Here is a 25,123-nt window from a genome sequence, read left to right as displayed (position 1 = left end):
TGGCTCAGTCGAAGACTGAGCGTCTGATTGAGCCACCTGCGCTGAAGCAGGGACTGATTGAGCCACCTGTGCTGAAGCAGGGACTGATTGAATACCTGTGTTGAAGCAGGGACTGATTGAGCCGCCTGTGCTGAAGCAGGGACTGATTGAGCCACCTGTGCTGAAGCAGGGATAGCCTAAAAACCTGACCTGTTGGGGGGTCTTTAGGCCTGGAGTTGTGCACCCCAGCTCTACGTTACCCTACTTGCTACTCTGCTATGTAAAGTAGTTTGTAGGTAGATTGTAAGTGGAAAGTTTTGTGTATTTGTTGTACATGAACAATTTTGACCACTTAAGTCTCTTCCACAGGCACGTACCACGGGGCGGCAAGTTTTGAAATCCGCCGCTGTGTGATCACATCACATTGGTCCATCAAAGGATATTACAAATTGAATAGATGTGCAAAATTAGCCCACTTTGTGTTGCGAGAGAGTAAGAATGAGAGAGAGATATACAGTACCTGAGATGCCTGGGAAATAAACTAATCTGAATATATTTTGCATATTCAAATTCTCTCCCTTCCTCGATTCCTGCAGCATCTAAGACAGAGTTCTCTAATATGGTAGCGTGAGGCTTGGCAAAACTATTTCGCCTTTTCACTAACACGGTTGGACATTGACAAATCTCACATAACTCTTCAAGGTGAGAGAGAAGCATACGTGCTATGCAGAGAAGTGTCACACGTTGCTGGTGAGACACAATAGCAAACATAGACTGGGAACAATGTGGGAAGTGAGAATGTAACAATGGAGTGTAGGGACAGTTATTGTGCATAAAACAATTGTGAACAAGCATTCAATTAGCCCATTGCAAAATAATGTTATCTAAAAAATTGGTCATCAACCACAAGGTGACAGCTTCATCTGCCAGAGATTATAGTGCCCTCTTCTGGTGTCACATGGACACTGAAGCTGGTAGCTCTCTTCCTTCCATGGCGTTGAGTTGCCAAAGTTATGGCATCTTTGAAGCGTCAGCCGTGCAATATATAGATTTCATCTCAGTTTCGTCTTTAGCAGTCAACCAGTTAAGATTTCAAACACACAATCCTATATAAGCCTAATACTGAGCACAATTATTTTAGAAGGAAAATGCAAATAACCCCAAGACTAATGGGAATCGTGCATTTAAGCCAGAAAATTGTGCACTCCTTTTTGATACATTCTCTCAATTAAGTTAATTATACCTTAAAAAATAAACAGAATATGTCGTGCTCTAGTAATCATGGAGAGTACTTATAACTTTGCATAACCTCCCATTACTTGATAGCACAGTGTTAATATGTCTAGAGTAACGTGAACGTTTTCCATTTTTGAGGATAAGATGCATGTTGTCACCGGATAAGCTTTTTCAGCTAGTACTGGAGTAGGACAGAGGTTCAGTTATCAAACTGGTTTGATTTTGACCCAGATCACTTTGCATATTTTTTTCTGCCTTTACCCCACTGCTGTTCCAACATGTGATTGGGAAAATGTGCTGTGTTTTGAAAAGGTGTTAGATGGCAGTTATTGTGTAGGGTTGGAATATATTACGGATTTACTTTTTAGGTTTTGCAAACCTTTTCCTGCTGTTATTTTCACATGCTTTATTGACAGATGCTATATGTTAATTTATCTTTTCCAGTATTTCATGGCCATTACTTTGAATCGTCTGTATTTTTATATGAACCATATGTATGTGTACAATTATTAAAGAATCATTCTAGACTAGAGCGCACATGTTGGGGGGTTGTTTCCTTTTCTTGTTTGTTTTACAATGTTACAAAGCATGAATAAACAACACTTCCTGTATTTCAATATATTTTGAAATTACTTTGTAGTTGTTCCATAGAACAACAGACTGGACAACAGATTATTAGAACAGGTTACCTATGACTTAATTATGATTTCCTTCTCTTCTCATGGTTTTGAGAGTAAACCAGCCAATGGGTCATTTATCATAGTCATCCGGCTGCAAAACTGGGGCAAAAATCCTGCACCGAAAATCCAACTAATTGAGAACATTTTCCCCCATTGGAAGAAATAGGATTTTTCTTGTTGATACATCTGGTGTAGTCCGTTTTGAAGCCAGGAGAGTTTGGTGATATATCTCCTTCTGTTTCGATCTACAGCTCCTACATTAGGAAACGTTCGCTCGGCAATTATACATTGGCCACCTTGCAGGTGATTCTATCCCATACTAAGGCCTTGAGAAATATCTTAACTACAAATGCGGCTTTTTCTTCCTGGATAGTGACCTCTCCTGCCTTAGCGTGTATGATTTTATGTTGCTAGATGCCACTACAGGTTCCTGATTGGTGTCACGCCAGTCTTGACAATCTGAGCGTATTTGGAAATGTATTCAGCATCTGGAAGACATCAAGCATAAGGATAATCCAAATGTATAGACTTTGTGGATAATTGAACTCCTTTGCTATTAGAGACACCTGTTACATATGGAAAAGCAGCATTCTGGGGTCCCCACAAAAGCCAATGAGTTAAAGATCCATAAACAGCCCATATTTAAGTAAGCACCTTGTCTGGCCAGCACTAGAATGCAGTAATCACTATTTGCTTTCAAAAAGCCCCCCTAAGGTAATTGGTAGACGTGTACTAATATTAAAGCAGAAATCCTGCTCTTTTTCTGAACTCATGTTTTACCAGGATTTAAACCAGGGGGAGGGGGTGCCCCCCTCCAGCTCCATGGACCCCATGGTTTCAGAGATACATGTCGAATAATTTATTGGTGTCGAAGCATGAGATTTAAATTGACTTCCAACGCAAACGATGACGTGGCGGCTTCCTACTGGCGTGCAAGAGCCATGAGATTTAAAAGGCCATTTTGTTTGCCCTGGAGGGGCTTACACACCGCTAACTTGACTAGTAAGTATCACGGATAGAGCCCCCGGAGCTGAAAATAACGCGCTTCAGCGCTGCGGGATCCCTTAGCTCCAATCCTGTTAAGAATTCAATAACAAAATACAAAGATATGAGCAGCTGGGAGTGCTGCTTTAAACCTGGGACTGATTTTTAGTATTTAACAATATCCCGTAATCTTATCCTGTATAGCCCACAGAACACAGACTATAATCTGCTAGTATCATTATGTGCTGTTACTAAAACAGTTCAGCTGTATACTCGGCTGAATTATTTTCTTACTACTAATGTAACACTACCATTTTTTTTTAATGTTTTAAGGCAGGGTGGCAAACTCCAGTCCTCAAGGGCCACCAACAGGTCAGGTTTTCAGGATATCTCGGCTTCAGCACGGGTGGCTCAATCCAATCAAACCACCTGTGCTGAAGCAGAGATATCCTAAAAAACGGACCTGTTGGTTGCCCTTGAGGACAAAGTAGATATCAGCATGAAATGTTCCAGTGTTTCTTTGTTGCGATCATTCTTTTCGAACTAAGACAAGGCATGCATAAAACAACTAGGACAAAGGTGTGATTCAAATCAATCTGCCCCAGGCATTCGGAGCGTGCACCTGTCGTGCGCCTGACTCTGCTTAATCTACACTCTGTTCCTACCCATATGTGCCATGCGATTCGTTTTCCCCACCATACCTTTTACTATGGATAAAGCAGATCAGAGACATGATATTTCATTGTTGCATACCCTGACTCATTCTACTGAAATACCTGTCTGCTCAGCGCCCCTGTAATGTAACCCAGCACGTATCTGGCAAAAAGAGAATTATATATTAGTGCATATTTCTTTGTTTGAAGAAGAAAAGAAAAAAAAACCCCTCTATTTTATATTAACCCTTCTGATGCCAGTACCTCTGGCAGTGGATAGGTTAAATCGTTTGGGGTGAGCAGGTTTGTATCACCTGTCACATGTAGTGGTACTAAAATGCTGCCGGAGTCTTGGGGTGACTCTGTTGCCCCATTACCCACTGACAGGGCTCATATTTGTAGGAATAATACACGCCACAATCTACGTGCAGGGAAAACGGCGAAATGAAGCTACTGTATGTCACGTTTCATGAGGTGCCCAGCGCCCCTGGAAATAAACACTATAGAATAATAAGAAATGCTGTGTATGAATTAACACTTTCAATCTTAAAAAACCATATTGCAGGGGTGGCCCACTCCAGTCCTCAAGGGCCACCAGCAGGTCAGGCTTTCAGGATATTCCTGCTTCAGCACAGGTGATGCAGTTGAAGACTGAGCCACCTGTGCTGAAGCAGGGATATCCTGAGAACCTGACCTGTTGGTGGCCCTTGAGGACTGGAGTTGGCCACCTCTGCCCTATTGCTACCTTACAGCAATAATTACGTCCACTTATCCTGAGCTGTGCGCTCTCACTGATGTTCTGGGAGTCTCGCTGACTTGAGGTCAGTCTTGCTGATTTTTATGTGCAGAAGCAGCAGTTTACTAGACGGCTATGTCTCATTTAAATTCCATTTTAGAACCTCCTAGTCTCAGGGAAAGGCTCTCCTGTTAGTCATTGCTCTAGTCGTCAGTGGGTACTGGTCAGTGGGTACCGCACTAAGTTAACCTAGCATTAGCTCTAGTTATTATTTCTTAAAGCAGAAAGACCCTGGTGGCTTTTTCTATGAGGATAAGGACCCGGGAGGATTTGTCTCTCAGCATAAGGACCCTAGTGGCTTTTTCTCTGATAAGGATCTTAGTGACTTTTATCTCTCAGGATAAGGACCCTGGTGGCTTTTATCTCTCAGGATAAGGACCCTGATGGCTTTGTCCCTCAGGATAAGGACCCTGGTGGCTTTGTCCCTCGGGATAAGGACCCTGGTGGCTTTGTCCCTCAGGATAAGGACCCTAGTGGCTTTGTCCCTCAGGATAAGGACCCTGGTGGCTTTGTCCCTCAGGATAAGGACCCCGGTGGCTTTGTCCTTCAGGATAAGGACCTCTGTGGCATTGTCCCTCAGGATAAGGACCCCAGTGGCTTTGTCCCTAAGGATAAGGACCCCGGTGGCTTTGTCCCTCAGGATAAGGACCCTGGTGGCTTTTCTCTCAGGATAAGGACCCTGGTGGCTTTTATTTCTCAGGATAAGGACCCCGGTGGCTTTTTCTCACATAATAAGGACCCTGGTGGCTTTTATTTCTCAGGATAAGGACCCTGGTGGCTTTGTCCCTCAGGATAAGGACCCTAGTGGCTTTGTCCCTCAGGATAAGGACCCTGGTGGCTTTGTCCCTCAGGATAAGGACCCCGGTGGCTTTGTCCCTCAGGATAAGAACCTCTGTGGCTTTGTCCCTCAGGATAAGGACCCCGGTGGCTTTGTCCCTCAGGTTAAGGACCCTGGTGGCTTTTATCTCTCAGGATAAGGACTCTGGTGGGAGGGATAAGGACCCTAGTGGCTTTGTCCCTCAGGATAAGGACCCCGGTGGTTTTGTCCCTCAGGATAAGGACCCCAGTGGCTTTGTCCCTCAGGATAAGGACCCTGGTGGCTTTGTCTCTCAGGATAAGGACCCTGGTGGCTTTTATTTCTCAGGATAAGGACCCTGGTGGCTTTGTCCCTCAGGATAAGGACCCTGGTGGCTTTGTCCCTCAGGATAAGGACCCTAGTGGCTTTGTCCCTCAGGATAAGGACCCTGGTGGCTTTGTCCCTCAGGATAAGGACCCCGGTGGCTTTGTCCCTCAGGATAAGAACCTCTGTGGCTTTGTCCCTCAGGATAAGGACCCCGGTGGCTTTGTCCCTCAGGTTAAGGACCCTGGTGGCTTTTATCTCTCAGGATAAGGACTCTGGTGGGAGGGATAAGGACCCTAGTGGCTTTGTCCCTCAGGATAAGGACCCCGGTGGTTTTGTCCCTCAGGATAAGGACCCCAGTGGCTTTGTCCCTCAGGATAAGGACCCTGGTGGCTTTGTCTCTCAGGATAAGGACCCTGGTGGCTTTTATTTCTCAGGATAAGGACCCTGGTGGCTTTGTCCCTCAGGATAAGGACCCTGGTGGCTTTGTCCCTCAGGATAAGGACCCTGGTGGCTTTTATTTCTCAGGATAAGGACCCTGGTTGCTTTTTTTTCTCTCAGGATAAGGACCCTGGTGGCTTTGTCCCTCAGGATAAGGACCCTGGTGGCTTTGTCCCTCAGGATAAGGACCCTGGTGGCTTTGTCCCTCAGGATAAGGACCCTGGTGGCTTTGTCCCTCAGGATAAGGACCCTGGTGGCTTTGTCCCTCAGGATAAGGACCCTGGTGGCTTTGTCCCTCAGGATAAGGAACCTGGTGGCTTTGTCCCTCAGGATAAGGACCCGGGTGGCTTTATCTCTCAGGATAAGGACCCCGGTGGCTTTTATCTCTCAGGATAAGGACCCTGGTGGCTTTGTCCCTCAGGATAAGGACCCTGGTGGCTTTGTCCCTCGGGATAAGGACCCTGGTAGCTTTGTCTCTCATAATAAGGACCCCGGTGGCTTTTATCTCTCAGGATAAGGACCCCGTGGATTTGTCCCTCAGGATAAAGACCCTGGTGGCTTTATCTCTCAGGATAAGGACCCTGGTGGCGTTGTCCCTCAGGATAAGGAACCTGGTGGCTTTTATCTCTCAGGATAAGGACCCCGTGGATTTATCTCTCAGGATAAGGACCCCATGGCTTTATCTCTCAGGATAAGGACCTTGGTGGCTTTATCTCTCAGGATAAGGACCCCGTGGCTTTATCTCTCAGGATAAGGACCCTGGTGGCTTTATCGCTCAGGATAAGGACCCCGTGGATTTATCTCTCAGGATAAGGACCCTGGTGGCTTTGTCCCTCAGGATAAGGAACCTGGTGGCTTTTATTTCTCAGGATAAGGACCCGGGTGGCTTTATCTCTCAGGATAAGGACCCTGGTGGCTTTATCTCTCAGGATAAGGACCCCGTGGATTTATCTCTCAGGATAAGGACCCGGGTGGCTTTATCTCTCAGGATAAGGACCCTGGTGGCTTTATCTCTCAGGATAAGGACCCCGTGGATTTATCTCTCAGGATAAGGACCCGGGTGGCTTTTATCTCTCAGGATAAGGACCCGGGTGGATTTTATCTCTCAGGATAAGGACCCGGGTGGATTTTATCTCTCAGGATAAGGACCCGGGTGGCTTTGTCCCCCTCCTCCCCGTGCATATACCTGAGCATGCCCCACACCCCCTGCTCCTTTAACCCTGTGAGTGCCGGCGGTGAGCTTGGCACTACCCCTCACACACATGGGGGGGCTCAGGTACCACGACAAAAGCCTTAGTCCCGCCCCCTCCGCCAATCAGCGACGCGTTCCCTCCTCCCCCTGCGCTCCCATTGGCCGCGCGGCGTGTCAGCTCGGTGCCAGGGTGGGGGGGGCGTGGCCTCCCGCTCACTCTTTGCAAACAGTGTAGTGAGAGTGACAGTGTCCCGCTCAGCACCACCCGGCGGGGACATGGCAGTGCCTGCACCTCCCGCAGCCGGCATGTTCCGGGCTGAGCCCGCGTATCCCAGCCCCGCAGCGTCCCCCGGCGGCGGTGTGCCCGGCGCTTTCCTCTCCTCCTGCTCCTCCGGTGGTGCCGGTGGGGGCAGCGCGGAGTGCAGGATGGTGGATCTGCACGGGGTGAAGGTGGCCTCCTTCCTGCTGCAGGGGCAGGAGCTGATCTGCCTGCCGCAGGTGTTCGAGCTGTTCCTGAAGCACCTGGTGGGCGGGCTGCACACGGTGTACACCAAGCTGAAGCGCCTGGATATAGCGCCGGTGGTGTGCTCGGTGGAGCAGGTGCGCATCCTGCGGGGCTTGGGAGCCATCCAGCCCGGGGTGAACCGCTGCAAGCTCATCACCAGGAAGGACTTCGAAACTTTGTACAACGACTGCACCAACGCCAGGTCAGCGCCTATAGCACGGGGGGGGGGGGCTATAGGGGCAAAGCCCGGCACAGGGGGACACCTATAGGGTCACATGTCAGCACGCGGGGGGCACCTCTAGGGTCACATGTCACACGGGGGCACCTATACATCACATCCCAGCACAGAGGTACCTATAGGATAACATCCCAGCACTGTGCCTCCAATAGGGTCACAAACCCGCACTGTCTACCTATAGGCTCGCGTCCCAGCATCACTGCTACTTTGCGTATCTCCATCACTGTGTTTGTGTTGTCTTTGTACCCATTGTGTAACACAGAGCCTGGTGTGTTTGTATCTTGTGTAAAGAGATGGGAGTATGGTTCTTTGTATTAATGACAGAGAGCTGAAACATTGGAAGGGATATATATATATATATATATATATATATATATATATATATATATATATATATATATATATATACACACAAAAAGAAAATAGGCGCACTCCTAGTGTATTAAAGTTTCAACAATTTATATGGGACTGGAACAATATATAATGCGCACTCACAAACATAGCTAGAACATAAGCGTATCTAGACGTATCATAAACGCTTATGTTCTAGCTATGTTTGTAAGTGCACATTATATATTGTTCCAGTCCCATATAAATTGTTGAAACTTTAATACACTAGGAGTGCGCCTGTTTTCGTTTTGTTTTTCCCCAGATATCCTTGAGGGATTGGTGATCCCTATATTCAGGCTGCAAAGACTCCGGAGGAGGACTGTGTACTGGGACTGGCTATGTTTGACACTTTTTTGTTTATTATTCTACAGTTGTTTTTATTTAGTGATTTTAATTGTGTTAAATAGGTTGTTTTGATTGAGTGTATTTGAGAAGTCTGCACTCATTCCATTGTCCGGTTGGTCAGCACTAGTTTACATTATTATTTCAGAAAGCAATTCATCGTAGCTATTTAGGTTATATTAGCTTAGGATCATAGTAGGCGCTACATCATCCCATCCATATATATATATGAGCACCATATTACTCACAATATCAGCGACACACACGGATGCAAGCTGTGAAAAGGCTGGCGTGTGTGTATGTGTATATATTTTTAGTTAATATATACATGTATGTATTTTTTATATAATTTCCTTTTAGCCCTTGTTGGTCAGAGTCCCTAGAGATGTTAATTCTGTGTGAGAAAGAAGCACCTAGAGTGCAAATAAACTAAACAACTTTGTGTTGTGAGGGAGGCTGCCTGCGTGTGGGTGAGGGTGGCTGCCTGTGTGTGGGTGAGGGAGGCTGCCTGCGTGTGGGTGAGGGAGGCTGCCTGTGTGTGGGTGAGGGAGGCTGCCTGTGTGTGGGTGAGGGAAGCTGCCTGTGTGTGGGTGAGGGAGGCTGCCTGTGTGTGGGTGAGGGAGGGTGTCTGCGTGTGGGTGAGGGAGGCTGCCTGCGTGTGGGTGAGGGAGGCTGCCTGCGTGTGGGTACGGGGAGGCTGCCTGCGTGTGGGTGAGGGAGGCTGCCTGCGTGTGAGTGAGGGTGGCTGCCTGCGTGTGGGTGAGGCTGCCTGCGTGTGAGTGAGGGTGGCTGCCTGCGTGTGGGTGAGGGTGGCTGCCTGCGTGTGGGTGAGGGTGGCTGCCTGCGTGTGGGTGAGGGAGGCTGCCGGCGTGTGGGTGAGGCTGCCTGCGTGTGGGTGAGGGAGGCTGTCTGCGTGTGGGTGAGGGAGGCTGCCTGTGTGTGGGTGAGGGAGGCTGCCTGCGTGTGGGTACGGGGGAGGCTGCCTGCGTGTGACTACGGGGGAGGCTGCCTGCGTGTGGGTGAGGGATGCTGCCTGCCTGCGTGTGGGTGAGGGAGGCTGCCTGCGTGTGGGTGAGGGAGGCTGTCTGCCTGCATGTGGGTGAGGGAGGCTGCCTGCGTGTGGGTGAGGGAGGCTGCCTGCGTGTGGGTGAGGGAGGCTGCCTGCGTGTGGGTGAGGGAGGGTGTCTGCGTGTGGGTGAGGGAGGCTGCCTACGTGTGGGTACGGGGAGGCTGCCTGCGTGTGGGTACGGGAAGGCTGCCTGCGTGTGGGTGAGGGAGGCTGCCTGCGTGTGGGTGAGGGAGGCTGCCTGCGTGTGGGTGAGGGTGGCTGCCTGCGTGTGGGTGAGGGTGGCTGCCTGTGTGTGGGTGAGGGTGGCTGCCTGCGTGTGGGTGAGGGAGGCTGCCTGCGTGTGGGTGAGGGAGGCTGCCTGCGTGTGGGTGAGGGAGGCTGCCTTCGTGTGGGTGAGCGAGGCTGCCTGCGTGTGGGTGAGGGAGGCTGCCTGCGTGTGGGTGAGGGAGGCTGCCTTCGTGTGTGTAAGGGAGGCTGCCTGCGTGTGGGTGAGGGAGGCTGCCTGCGTGTGGGTGAGGGAGGCTGCCTGTGGGTGAGGGAGGCTGCCTGTGTGTGCAGGAGACTCCTGAGCTCACTGATGCTCTCTCTGCCACATTGAGACAAGCTGTGCCTACGATACTTCTCCATATTCATGGCAAACTTTTTTTTCTTTTTTAGATGCTTCGATCGTTTACTAGATACATTTTTAATGACTGTAAATGTTGCCCTGTCATATAAAATAACCAGCATCTTAACAGCAATGTAGACACAGCAGAAAAGGCCACACTCAGTGGAAATATCCCATTATGGTGAGCAAACCTTCAGCAGATGCAATTTCACAGGAATTTCCCTATGTACATAATGCATCAGATGTGACAATTGTCAGAAACATAATGACAGGAAATGAAAGGAATATATTTTTCTCATAAAAGTATCGAAATACTGAAGCTGATTATTCCCAAGTAAAATAAGTAGGGGGTTTGTTTTGCATTAATTAAATGAGAGGGCTCAATTCAGATAAACATATCAATTCAGCATCTAGACAAAGTAATAATTCATTGTTCCATGTAGTTTCTACAAACTGCTAAACGTATTGGTGCTGATAAGTAAACATGATACTGTACCACTTTAAAGCAGGGAACGACTATTTGCCTAAATGCTTTAACACGTTGGAAGTATTATTAATTCCTAAATAGAAATGAAATGAATACGTGTCATTTAATGCAGTGTTTGACATCATATACTCGTGTGCTTTACATTTTTCAATTGCAACCGTTTACTTTTTAATATAGTGTTTCTTTTTATAAACCCCACAATTGCAAATATCATCATAGTCATCTAAAAAACAAAAATTGTCGTTAAATACTTGCATAAGTGCTGAAAAATGACTTCATCATTTAAAATAAATATATACATCGTGTTTTCTCGTAACGAGGGGCTATAAATAAAGGATACAGTCTATACATGTTTGTGCTAAGAGACAGGCGGCTATTTGTCATTGTTTGAACAAAACATGGTGAAAAAGTGACACGGTGTTCCCGTGATGCTCTCCCAAGACTACGCTGTATATAGTGCATCTAAGCATTCTTTTGTAGCTGGGTCAATTATGGAAATGTAATGTTTAATAATTTGCAGACATCAATATCTGTACCATGTCACCAAAGTCCCAGCCTTCCAACACCCTCACCTATTCCCCTCTCTCTGCCTCTTCAGACGTGTGCATATGGCTTCTTTTCTCGTGACCTCGCGACCTTCCTTTTACTGCGCAGGTTATAATGTCACCAGCAAGAACTGTGACCCTTTCATTTAAAATTTAAAGCAAGGAACAGAAAATCAATGAGCAGGAATTTCTTGTTGCAGGATTCTGCGAGCTCCTCATGTACACACACACGGCCTATTTCTCTAATCAATAGTTCGTCCCTTGGGAAGCAAAAACACAATCCTAAAAGCTGATGTAATGGATATTTAAATAACATATTTTAGTCTTGAATGCTGAACCTAAAACTGATTTTGTGAAGTTTAGCAGTCAACATAAATTTGAATGAAACAAAGTGTTTAACATGGTCAGAAAGACTTAGAGTAGCCCTTATTTTGTGATTTAAGTATTGTCAATTGAACACGTTGCAGTAGGGTGTGCTATTATTTTTCTTAGGCCATTAACATTTTTGACAATTTCAGTGGCAAAATGTATACCCCCCCCCACAATTGAATAGATCGCACTATATCTTTTAGTAAGGGACAAAATATTACCCACAAAAGCATTGTAACACTATCCCTCATAAAAACCCATCTGCTGCCAAACGGGAGACAAAAAACTTTACCAGCAATGGGAAGACAAATCTCCGTGCGTTTAATGGGAATTTTCTTTGCTAACTCTATGGCTGCTATTTGCACAAGATTTGCTCTGGGAGACGTTGATAAACAGGCCACAAAGTCAACTTATTGATATGAAATATACAGTATATTATATGAATGGCAAGACCTGTGTGAAGAGCACTCTCTTTCGTGCATCACTGCTAGAGAATCTCGCTGCGGTAAAATGAAACGCTTTAGGTTGTAAATCTGTTCACTCATTTGTTTGACACGTGCAACCCCTGTAAGCTCTAAACCCAGACACACCTCACCATATAGACTTGTCTAAAAGGAGTGCTACTAGGGTTTGTGACAATGTATAGACAAGAGACAGAGAACCCCAATGCTTCATCCAAGAGGACAAATAGTTAAATACTTATCTGTTCTCCTCTCATAAGTGAGGGTCACTTAGTTACATTCTTTGGCCAAAGCATTTGTAAGCTTGTAATTTCTCTGCACTGGTTTCTGTTTCCATATTGTACCTGTAATGGCCAAGCAAAGTGGATAACATATAACATAGCAATAATTTGCCTGGTTTTAAATGAAGGATCAAGCACTTTGGATGTTATTCTATCATGTGGAATAAATATCTATACACATAGGCAGGGGGAGGTGTTTTTTTAAACCCTGTACTTAACAAAGAAAGCGGAATAGCAAGCTCGTTAAAATAAATGCAATAAAAATAGTGTGACTCGAGTGTGAAAATGACAAGTATTGGTACCCCTTGGAACCATTGTAATTGTCTTTATTTTACTTTGCATTGCCCATCCTGCCGCTCCATGGAATAGCCTGCCACTTTATAAATAAATTAGAACAAGAATTCTAATAATATTTACAGCTAAACTTTAATTTAGCAAGAGTCAGTTCACTGTAAATTTAGTTAATCCCTTTATTACTTCTGGCGCTGAAAGCGTAATTCTTGAATACATAAAACATTATTAATACATAAGTAGTGTAAACAGAGTCATACAATAGTTGTAACAATAATGGTAACATGAGTTAATAGAATCTGTTCAGAATGTTTCTTCCGTAGGAGACGTAAAGTATTCTAATGAGAGATCCGGGTGTTAACGTGCTGTCAGTGAGTCTTAGACTGAGACCTGCACATAGATCTGATTCTGCCACATGGTCGCGTGCGGTTTGTCTCATGCCGATGAGAAGTGCCGTGCATTCCGACCATAACCTTCACTTTAAAGACACAGTGTTGGTAGCCCTGGCGCTGAAGGCGGGAGCCTCTGATGAACGGTGCCTGGTTTGAATGCCAGTCCTGTACCAACTTTTGCAAATCACGTTGGGAATGAACTGACCGTAACCCTGGATCATAAAACTGAGCCACAGTGATGCAAAGTAAACATACTGTATACCTTATTCTTATTGTTTATTTATAAAGCGCCAACATATTCCATAGCGCGGTACAATGGGGAACGGAATTTTATCAATGACAAACCTTAGATTTGTAGTTAGAATTTTTCCTTTTTGATTCTGTTGCTGATGTTTTTTTTAAATACTAACAGTACTAGTTTTGCAACAGAAAATGATTGATACACAATACATCTTTAGACTAAAACTAACTGCTTTAGACGGTGTGCTGAAATGGGGTATGAAACTGGGCAGGGCATGCGTGGGTTGTGTCCAAACATTTCCAGCATATAAAGCACAGTGCACACTGGCAACACTGCGATTATTATTACAGCGAGTTCGGACGCCAGTTACACGAGGGCGCACTGTCTATCTCATTAAGAAAAACTTGGCTTTGGGGACATTTATTGGGAACAAACATAATTTTGCACAGCAGTGTGTAGCTATAAAACTGGAACGTGTTATATACACTTTAGAGTACACCACAGAGGTACTAGTATTTATTGTTAACCCCTGCATTGCTGGTACAGATAGTACAGCCAGGGTAAGGTTTGTGGCGTTGCCCAGTTTTTTCCCTCTCAATAATCAGATAGACTGTAAATACCCCGCTGCCTAACTATTATAAATATTTCCTTTACACTGTAGCTCTGACAATGTGCGCAGTGCTGTACACTGAAGTTTGCAGGCACAATCAGTCCCTGCCCCATTGAGCTTGCAATCTAATGTTAACGCCGGAGGCACAGGGAGATAAAGTGACTTATCGTAGATCATAAGGAGAGATGACACTGGGATTCACACTGGCTTCACCCACTTCAAAGGCCACTGACATTAAAACTGAACTTCTCCTAACTTTAATGCAGTAAGGGGTTTTACCAACTCTCCAGTCACTTTAATTTACCTTCAAATCCCGGCAGCTGCTTTGGTTGTGCAGAGGAGCGTGGCGCCGGGTGCTGTGCTGTTGTCGGGTCACTGAACAAGGGAAGGGGTTTTAGTGGTTCTGTGTAGCAATATTTCCATCACTCCTAGGTTTGGCAAACCGATGTCTCAAAGTGTTGCTGGTTATCAGGTACGGTGAAGCCGGGCTCACCCGAACAGAAATGACTGTGCTGGACTTGGCATTAACAGGCTTAGATTTTAGATAACGGTGAATGGACATTGTTTAAAATAAAAGCTCAGAGTACTTTTAATATTCTAGTTTCAAGAACTTTGCAATGTACTGATTTGGTTTAAACTTTAACTTCTGATAGAGATTTTATATCTGTGAAAAAATAGTTAATCGTCCTGAACAGTTTCAATCGACCTTTACCAAACTCTTTTAAACAATGTAAAAATGAAATTGACATAATGCCAGGAGCATGATATTTGCTCACAATTTTAATAGCGGTCTCAGTTTTTTCCTCTTCCAAAATCTGATGGTTTTACAGGGATTTTTGTCATTTAGGGTGACATGTCTTAAGATGTCAAATTGAACGGCATGCAAGAAATCCACGGATTCTGTGAAATGTATCTTTGTTATAGCATTAAGACTGCTTTTCTTACATGTGACTAGGAAATTAAAATCATTGTGTACCCCAAGCTGACATACTGTAGTGGGACAGTGTTAATCAAAGCCTTTTACTGGGTCATTTCTAGCTGCAAACAAGTTGAATAGCTGATATGAGTAGAATTAAACTCCAGCAAACGCACAGTCCCACTTTCTTGTTTGTCTGATTTATTCTTCTAAGGTAATATTTTATACAACTTGCTTTGACTGGGCTGATTAAAAAACACAAGACTCATACAAATTAATTAGACCTGTAAATAAAGGCAATATTTTATTTCATGGGATAAAGAAGGCCCAGACATAATGTCTGTTGACTGCAGCCAAACACTCAGTAATGCGCAGTCTTTTATTAGAAGAATGATGCCAAGATTATAATTACAGCAAACCAGTCATGTGCAGTTTCACAGAGCTGTTACTTTCAGGGCTTTGTAGGTACACACATGGATGTGCCACAGCAAGCCTTTAATACAAAGGGAGAAGGAGCAGCCCTTGGGTAAGGCGCTGGTCTCTGTGTTGGGACTTGGGGCATCCATCACCAAAAAGATCAGTTTTTCGCTGTGTGCATTTTAGTTTGGTTGAAACATCTTTGCGGTTCCGAATTCATGTTGTGTGTTGCGGTGTGTGTATACTGGAAGGAAGAAGTCAGCATGAATTAGAGGAAATTAATGACATGTGAAAGGATTAGAAGATGTTGAATAAATGTCTAGGTTTCAGTATGCATTACATTCACACTTTTCCATGGGGAGAATCAACATTTGACCTTTTCTGCAAAGTTTTCACACTATTGGAATCATTATAAATTTTCTACCAAATCTTATTAGATTTAAGTCTGTATTTCCTTTTAATCATTTTTTTTTAACAAGCAATGTTTGAAATGGCAAAGTTCCCCCCACCCCCCCCCCCCAAAAAAAAACAAAAACAATTTTTCTTTAGGAAACAGGTATTTTGAATTCTATAAAGAGAGAGCAAACTTATTCTTTTCAATAAAAAGTGCAATTTTTCAACTCCCGAAAAACTTCAAATACAAGCTGATATTTTTGGTATGCGATGACATAGTACAGAAAGGGGAGCATTCCTGCAGAAATCACAAGCTAATTGAAGTGCTACACTGCTGTGGTTTTAATTCATTATCACAGATTGCACCATTAAGTGAACATGTTTCAAAAAGGTTTAGGGATATATTTACTAAGACTTAGTATGGTTCGATAGGTACAGAGAGGGGCCAAACGAGACGTTTTCAACTGCAATTCCCCATTGACTGGATTGTATGGTGCCTAGCACTGCTTAGGTAATAGGTCCCTTATTCCTTCTAATAACTCTCCCACTTCCCGTCATGGGGTATGGAAATGTAACATTAGGTTTAATGGAAAGAGTAATCCCAAGATGAGAAGTTGTGTGTGTGTGTGATTGCTGGAAATGAAACAGCAGTTTCTAGACCTTCTGCCTGTCCCGTGTGACATTGGAGAACTCCCTGTGCATCAAGTACTAACACACCGAATGCAAGCTCTTCAGCGCAGGGACTCTGCTACAGCGCACGCAGCACCATTAGTGTCCCCTCCATTTTTAAAAAGCACTCTTATGCACTCGCTAGCTGCAGCCTTTAAAACATTACAGTTTCTGTGTAGAAGCGTCACACTGATCTATATTCAGGCGGCTGGACCCACAAACAGAATGGGAGAAGGCAAACGGCATTTAATGGTATTCCTGTTGCATATTCAAAAGGGTATTCACAAGCTGGGCTTCTTCTCTCTCTTTCTTCCTTTTCAGCGTCTGAACCTGCAGAAATCTCACTGTCACTTCACATCACACCAAGAGAAAATAATGTTTAGGCACATTTGCTATAGGAGGGAAATTGAGCATTTGCTCCCAATAAGCCTGATTGTGGAACCGCATGCAAATTGTGTTTTGATTTATTTCTTTTGCACTTTTTTTTTTTTTTTTTTAATTGATCTTGCATTAATTTCACCAAGCGGCTCTGTGAGGCTGCAGATGTTGCCCTGTGTTTAATAAATCAATGAGACAGATCTGAATGAATCACTTCAGATGGATTCTCTGCTCAGTTTGATGTCTAGATGTTATTCTTAGCTTGTTATCATGACAGATGCATTAATGTTCCCATACACTGTCAGCAATGTCAAAAGAGATTGGAGCTTTTAAAGCTGCAGTGTCTCCCCCCCACCCCTATTCGTGTAAACAAAATGTATGCGTTGAGTTTGGGATCAGAGCTAACACTAACACTTATAGACTGCGTTAAAGATATAACAGATTGGAGAAACAAAAAACCCAGGTAATTTAATACTAAGCCTGTGTTGTCAACTTTGGTATTGAACGAGTAATTATTTCCAAAGGGAGCAAATCAATAGGAAATAGTGAATTCGGGCGAAGCATTTTCCACATTAACATTTCATTGTAAGGACAATGACAGCAATAGATAATAAATAATCATGGGAATATGTCACCTATCAACGGAGCCAATCTGTGGAGATATGTGTCCCTTCAGTGTAGAAGGGGGCGCTCCTTGTTTCAGTCACTACTGCCAAATATATGTGTTGTTGAATTCTTTTATCTAGGGATTTAAAACCCCATGTGGGTTCCGCATATGTTGTGTGCAGAGAAGGATCTATTCAGTTTATAACAAGTCTATTACCGCTCCTCTTAATCAGAGCACTGATTCATGTTTGCTCGACAGTAAAAATGAACATATTGTGTATGTGTTTGTGAGATATTTATCTCACACACACACACACACACACACATGGAATAGTATGGTGTCTAATTTCATGAAATCCTAGACCCAATAAATAATGGGACATCATTTTAGAAAGGATTCATACAATATGTATGCTCTAAAACAGAAAGGAAGAGATCAATTTTAAAATAAATAACTTGTCCCTTCAAAAGAAAGTGGTACTGTGAATATGTAAATAAAACATTAACGATGCTCTGCAATTATAAAATAAAAAAAAAAACGATAGTAATCTGTAAATATATAGATGTGTCGCCTTCAAATCTAAGGAAGCCCTTTCCAAATCTATTCTCTTTATACAGGAGTAGCTATTCTCCTCCTGCGATCACTGCCAGCAGCTGGAGCACAATCCCGGACTGATTGGACTTTAAAATCCTGTCTTTGGTACCTGTTTGCCTTTTTTCTAGATACAAAGCCCTACAAAAAAGTGTCCTATGAATGAATTGAGCTGCGGACCTGGGCTTGCCCTAGAAACCACGGAGAATAAATATCTGAACATCTACAGTCTTTAATAAGAAGGTGTTTCCTTCATTTGATGGTGCATTGGAAAGCGGGCTGAATCCGAGGATGAATATTACTCACCGACACTTTGCAGGTAGTTACTGCTTTCAGCCGGTGCCGGAGAGGCCAGCAATGCATTGCTTGGCAATGCAGAGAAAAGCTGTTTTTGAGCGCTGAAGAGGTTCACACACTATAGAAATCAGTAGGGAAAATGAATGTGGTTGTTACCGGCGGGCTAGGACATGTGGTCGCCGAAACAAAATCACAGCTGCCACTTGGCTGCTAAGGTAACGTCCCTCACCTAACCCTTACCCTAGAACCCCCTAATGTTAAACCCTAATACTAACGCTACCCCTACCCTAAAAACCTTTCCCCCCTGTCCCTAAAACCCCTGACACTAACCGCTAAGACCCCTAAAGCTAACCCCTTACGCTAAGCCTTAAAACTTAACTTATGCTAGAAGCGGCCGGCGGCGGAACAACTGTGGCGAAAGGTCCATCTGCGGCGGTGTTATTTGGTAGTGGCAAAATGGCGACGACCAAAGATCCCATTCCAGTTGGCAGGGGGTGGGGGGGCGGCAGGGGGTGGGAGGTGCGGCAGGGGGAATCTGACCACTTTGTATGGTCTCTGAATGGGGATACTTTATTCTAAAACACAGTGCAGATTTGTTTGCAGGTTTTGACATCTTTTAATGGACCAGAGATGGCATTATAATGTGCAGAGCTGACGAAGAAGAGACCTGCGAGGTTTCTTTCTGTAATCTTAATTCTGAATCACTCTTACATTGGGCCATTATAAGATATCTAACCCTACAACAAATAGGTGTAAATAGGTTTTTCTTTATTTTTCCACCTGTATCAAATGTTAGACGTGCGTTCGTCGTGTTTTTAATATATTTGCCCAGACCACATTTCTTTTATTTCATGTCGAGAGAAAGATTGGTCTTTATTGTATAGGAAGAGTTATAGGCAGAGGTGGATTTCCCGCAAGGCTGACTAGGCTATAGCTTGGAGCAGCGATGCGCAAACGGGGGGCGCGAGCCTTCTTGGGGGGGCGCGGCTCACTTTCCCAGCTTCTGTGTCCACTCGTCTCCATGACAAGGCAGCGTGAATTGATGCTGCGGGGCCACGCGACGTGACGTCACATGACGCCTGTTGCCATGGAGATGCGGCGTGAAGACACTATGGGTCACGTGATGTGATGTCACATGACACCGAGGCGTCATTGTTACGCTGCGGGGGGTGGGGGGGCGACACGGGGAGAGCAGGCAGGGGGGGCGCAGCGCTTGAAGTTTGCGCACCCCTGGCTTAGAGCGTGTATACAGGCATACCCCACATTAACGTACGCAATGGGACCGGAGCATGTATGTAAAGCGAAAATGTACTTAAAGTGAAGCACTACCTTTTTTCCACTTATTGATGCATGTACTGTACTGCAATCGTCATATACGTGCATAACTGATGTAAATAACGCATTTGTAACAGGCTCTATAGTCTCCACACTTGCACACAGCTTCGGTACAGGTAGGGAGCTGGTATTGCTGTTCAGGACGTGCTGACAGGCGCATGCGCGAGCTGCCGTTTGCCTACTGGGCGATATGTCCTTACTCGTGAGTGTACTTAAAGCGAGTGTCCTTAAACCGGGGTATGCCTGTATAGCAGTATACAGATATCCCCAAGTGAAAGTAATACTCTGTGACGGTGAAGAGGTAACCAGGCTCACTAATTAGGGTTAAGCCCATTTGGCTACCTCTGATCCATGTTTTGTGGTCCTAGAGTGTCAGCTCTTGGACCTAACTGTTGTATATGCATTACCTGTCATTGCCTGTAATTATGCGACAATAAATAATTTCCTGTGTTTTACCTTTCTAGGGATGCCAGCAACCGGGGACTGCTGTGGTATGAGTTTCAAGGTGGGGGTTTGCAGAGAAAGTTTGGTCAGAATGTGCCTGGGTAGTGTGGGGCCCAGAGTTTCTGGCTCCCCCAAAAAATGTACCTGGGAATCATGCGTGATCCCCGGCTGCATATAGACACATTGCCCCGGCAAGATTTCCCCTTGAAAATGCTTGCGCAACTCCCCACTGGGGTTCCCTGCTTCAGCACGGCCTGGAAAGGTAAATGGTGCAAAGGGATGTAAAGTATCCCTGTAACTATAAGGTGTCCCCAGGGTAGGGGGGATACCCAGTTACTGTGCAGGTGACCAAGAACCTGATTAGAGGTTCTGGGGATACTCCAATCATCTATAAGGTTGTGAGGGGACTTTTAAAGTCCAGTCTTAAGTTTCTTATACTATTCCCCATAACCAGAAAGACTGAGGATAATTTGAAAGCGTATATTTTTATTAGCAAAGTGTAATGAAACATATGCTTGGGCATTGTACCAAGCTGGTGCCACTCTGTCTCACTCAGAGGTCGGGGTGTTTGAATGGCCCAGATGCTGCCAGAGGTATGAAGACCATTTGGGCAGGATGGCTAGGTGAAGCACCCACATCCTTAAGGTCAAGGAACGCTCTTTGCATTTCCATTTCCCCCCCAGACTAGCCGCAGCCTATCTCCGCAGGGGGGCATGGAGGGAAGCAGGGGCAGAGGTGCCACATTGCACCTGCCCCTGGGTTCATTCAGATTTCTAGGTAACCTTTTTTTGAGACTGGTTGTCGCAGATTGGTTACTGAGAATATTCTCACGCTCCTGATAGGGAGATAGAATTCTGTGAATGAAAGCGAGAGGTATTATAACCCCTTGTGCGCCTCAGATAGTCATCTTGATGAATCTACCCCATAATCGCAAAGATCCTGCCGTCAACATCAATGTATCATGTTTGTAATTGGCAAAGGGTTAAAAAGATTCACGCTGTGTATAACGCAGCGATCAGTCACACTGTGTATAATGCAGCTATTAGTCATTACCATGTGATTAGCATGTAACGATGCTTATATAAAGTATAACACGCACCCTAGCATGTAACAATGCCTGTGCTACGTATAACACGCACACTAGCATGTAACAATGCCTGTGCAAAGTATAACACGCACACTAGCATGTAACGATGCCTGTGTAGCACCCTGCTAAAAATTCCCTTGCCCTGCATGTCAGCCCTGGTAGCTGCAGGCAGTGCCAGGGTTAAGAGTCCTCACAGGGATAGACATGTGAGAAGTTACTATAATGTTGCATTTCCTTATGCAGGTCTGGCCCTGTGCTCTTCTACAAGTGGCCAGGGTCACATGCCCATGGTGTGATCACTTGGCTACAGTTATTCTGCCCAGTTACTGGGGCAGAGTATTGGCCACGCCCTAGGTGTAAAGGTGGGGAACCACCCAATTTATCCCCAGACCTCAGGGGAACCCATGCCTTCAGAGGAACCCATGCCTCCAGGGCTACCCATGCCTCCAGAGGAACCCATGCCTTCAGGGGAACCCATGCCTCCAGAGGAACCCATGCCTTCAGGGGAACCCATGCCTTCAGGGGAACCCATGCCTTCAGGGGAACCCATGCCTTCAGGGGAACCCATGCCTCCAGGGCTACCCATGCCTCCAGGGGAACCCATGCCTTCAGGGGAACCCATGCCTTCAGGGGAACCCATGCCGTCAGGGGAACCCATGCCTTCAGGGGAACCCATGCCTTCAGGGGAACCCATGCCTTCAGACCCCATACACCAATTCCCACCAGAGAGGTCTCCAGGCTATGCTAGCCTGTGGGGCAGGTAAGAAGCAGCAGACCACCTTTTATTATTTTCAGCATAGGGACTGTATCCCAATGTTGGGGGCCCCTTTAGAAATGGTGCTGAGAAGGATCTTCACAGCTGTAGGGAGTAGTTTCATCCTCAGGGCTACTAAGGGCACTGGGGTGGACTGCCAGTGATTTCTGGACAAGGGTCTGGATCTGTGACTTGGCAGGGCAAGAGGCTCTAGGGGAGAGTTGAGCCACTACGTGACTCGCCAGTGAAAGAGACTGACATTTGTTTCTGTATGCTGAAAACCAGTCCTGGTTATCCAGGACTGTGCTACTAGTTCTATATGTTTTTCTAATAAAGATCAGTTATAAAGTTCCTGGTGCCATCTTTTGTTCATCATACTACCTACCACAAGCCGACACGAACTCACCATCAACCCTGAGAAGTATGGGTAACCGCTGAACTAATAGCCCCCTTTGAACAGGTTTAAACCCGCACACTAGCATGTAACGATGCCTGTACAAAGTATAAGATGCACACTAGCATGTAACGATGCCTGTACAAAGTATAACACGCACACTAGCATGTAACGATGCCTGTATAAAGTATAACACGCACACTAGCATGTAACCATGCCTGTACAAAGTATAACACGCACACAAAGCATGTAACGATGCCTGTACAAAGTATAACACGCAGACTAGCATGTAACGATGCCTGTACAAAGTATAACACGCACACTAGCATGTAACGATGCCTGTACAAAGTATAACACGCACACTAGCATGTAACGATGCCTGTACAAAGTATAACACTCACACTGGCATGTAACGATGCCTGTACAAAGTATAACACGCACACCAGCATGTAACGATGCCTGTACAAAGTATAAGACGCACACTAGCATGTAACGGTGCCTGTACAAAGTATAAGACGCACACTGGCATGTAACGATGCCTGTACAAAGTATAACACGCACACTGGCATGTAACGATGCCTGTACAAAGTATAACACGCACACTGGCATGTAACGATGCTTGTACAAAGTATAAGACGCACACTAGCATGTAACGATGCCTGTACAAAGTATAAGACGCACACTAGCATGTGACGATGCATGTACAAAGTATAAGACGCACACTCGCATGTAACGATGCCTGTACAAAGTATAAGACGCACACTAGCATGTATCGATGCCTGTACAAAGTATAAGACGCACACTAGCATGTATCGATGCCTGTACAAAGTATAAGACGCACACTCGCATGTAACGATGCCTGTACAAAGTATAAGACGCACACTCGCATGTAACAATGCCTGTACAAAGTATAAGACGCACACTCGGATGTAACGATGCCTGTACAAAGTATAAGACGCACACTAACGTGATAATAATGCCTGTTGATTTGGATTTCTCCCGCTTGATATAACGTTTGTCCTTTGGGGCAGTGAGCTTTTCATAGGAACTCTCCAGGGATAGAACATGTGTATCATGAAAAGACTTAGCACAAGCTTCTCCTCCGTGTATAACTTGTAATATAGATGCAGATTAATAACTGTTACCTACAGCGGGTCACAAACTTTACGGTAGCTTTGCAGATTGGGTTTGGCTGTTTTTATGGTTGGAATTTGCTAACCATTATACTCCGTTTTTTCGTTATTTCTATATTATTTATTATAATTTTTTCTTAAGTTATGCCGATGTGTTTGGTAATATGCGGAGAAACAATGTAAGAACGGCTTCGCTTTAGTTCTTTCAAGTAAAGGAATTCTGTAAAAAGGCAGATAGCGAAGGTATCAACTTTGCAAACGTATCATTGCAAACTTTTAAAAAATTTTTTTTTATTTCAATTAAATCATAATAATGTGGCTTTTCAGTTTATTATGTTATGGACGTATATATCTTTTTTATTTAGAAGTAGCGGCTTCTATGGAAACATTTTAGTTCATTATGTCTATTTGTTTCTTCTAATTTTGCATTTGTTTTCAGCAGACATTTGTCAATATTTGATTCAATAAAAAAGGATTGTCGAAGTTTTTTTTATATACTTCTAGACATAGAAGCAGTGTTAAATTTCCCGAATATTCTGATTATTATCAGATCAGTCAACCTCCCAGTTACTTTAATAGCTGAAGGTTCGAGTTTCAGCCACAGGCAGGTACAATACATAGGTCCAGCTGGTTTTAATCTGTACAGGACATAAAACACAGGTAGAGTACCTGCTAAGTAGGGGCATTGGAGGGTATGACTGTGTACACATCAGACAGTGTTTGCCAATGGTGAGACTGTGTAGGTTATTTAATGTTCTGTACAGTTGGTGGTTCAGTGGTCTTCACCGAACCTTGTCCATAAAGTTGTGGCTCATGGCGGTCCCATTTACAAAAGGTTTAAACACAAAACCACTGCAATTCTCCCGTTTTTTTTATGGGGCTGAACGCTTCTTATAAATTGCGAGGAAAGGTTGACCATTGATTCCTGAAATGAAATCTACCTGTGGCAGATACTTCATCATTTCTAGATAACTTCAGAAAATCAGCAGGGAAACGAAAAACAATGGTTATACCAAGCGCTAAGTATGGCCAATCTTAAGGGTTACACACGTATGTACAGGCGGTCCTCATTATCAGTCACTTCACTTTACGACAGGCGGCATATCCGACACTTCACATTGCAATCCTATGGGGACGTTTTCCAACGCCTGAATGCCTTATCCGACGCTTACCATGGATGATTAGCGTGGGACTCACTTTACAAAGGTTTCACTATCCAACGCTACTTTCCAGAACGGATTCCGTTGGATAACTGAGGACCGCCTGTATAATGTTTTCCTTTCAATAAGGTGTTTGGACCACACATGACTACCAAACAAATATAATTATTTACACAGCGTGTCCAGCAAGGATTGTGTTTACACTGACAAATTTGCCATTAAAAGTCAATTTCCTGTGATGCTGCTTTGGTCGAAACCGATGGCCCGCTGAAAATCCGTAGAGTCAATCACCTAGAAAAGGAATAGAAGCCAAACACATGAGCTGTAACCAGGTTTCAACAAGCAGTAGGTGACTTTCTGCAACAAAAAAAAAAGTCTCTGTTAAAAAAGCAGAGATACTTCTATACTTAAACATAGAAATACACAGCTGGGTACAAGGCCACCATCCGAGGGCGAGCGCCAGGCCAACGGTCCCGGGTCCAGCTAAGGGACGTGTTTCGCGCCGTTGAGGCGCACCTTGATAAATCGCCTAAACAGCGCGAAATGCGTAGGTGGTCCTATTTCTGTGCCTTAGCCATGACCAATAAATAATTTTTATGGTAGTCGCCCTTTCTCCGCTTTATTTACTTGCGGTTCGCC

General features: G+C 44.8%; 1 protein-coding gene across 9 annotated transcripts in view; it reads left to right on the top strand.

Annotated features, from left to right (window-relative positions):
- The first annotated feature begins 7,311 nt into the window (after nt 1-7,311).
- Nucleotides 7,312-25,123, top strand: part of DACH2 (dachshund family transcription factor 2) — a 395,863-nt gene continuing 378,051 nt past the window's right edge. For all 9 annotated transcript variants that reach the window (XM_075572852.1, XM_075572849.1, XM_075572851.1 and 6 more), the window contains exon 1: nt 7,312-7,788. In XM_075572852.1, coding sequence (XP_075428967.1) covers nt 7,358-7,788 — 431 coding nt within the window. In that variant the 5' untranslated portion in view covers nt 7,312-7,357. The remainder of the gene's footprint in view (nt 7,789-25,123) is intronic.

Source organism: Ascaphus truei, chromosome 16, assembly GCF_040206685.1.
Source record: "Ascaphus truei isolate aAscTru1 chromosome 16, aAscTru1.hap1, whole genome shotgun sequence".
In the NCBI taxonomy this organism is placed as follows: Eukaryota; Metazoa; Chordata; class Amphibia; order Anura; family Ascaphidae; genus Ascaphus; species Ascaphus truei.
This window is presented reverse-complemented; position numbering and strand designations above follow the sequence as displayed.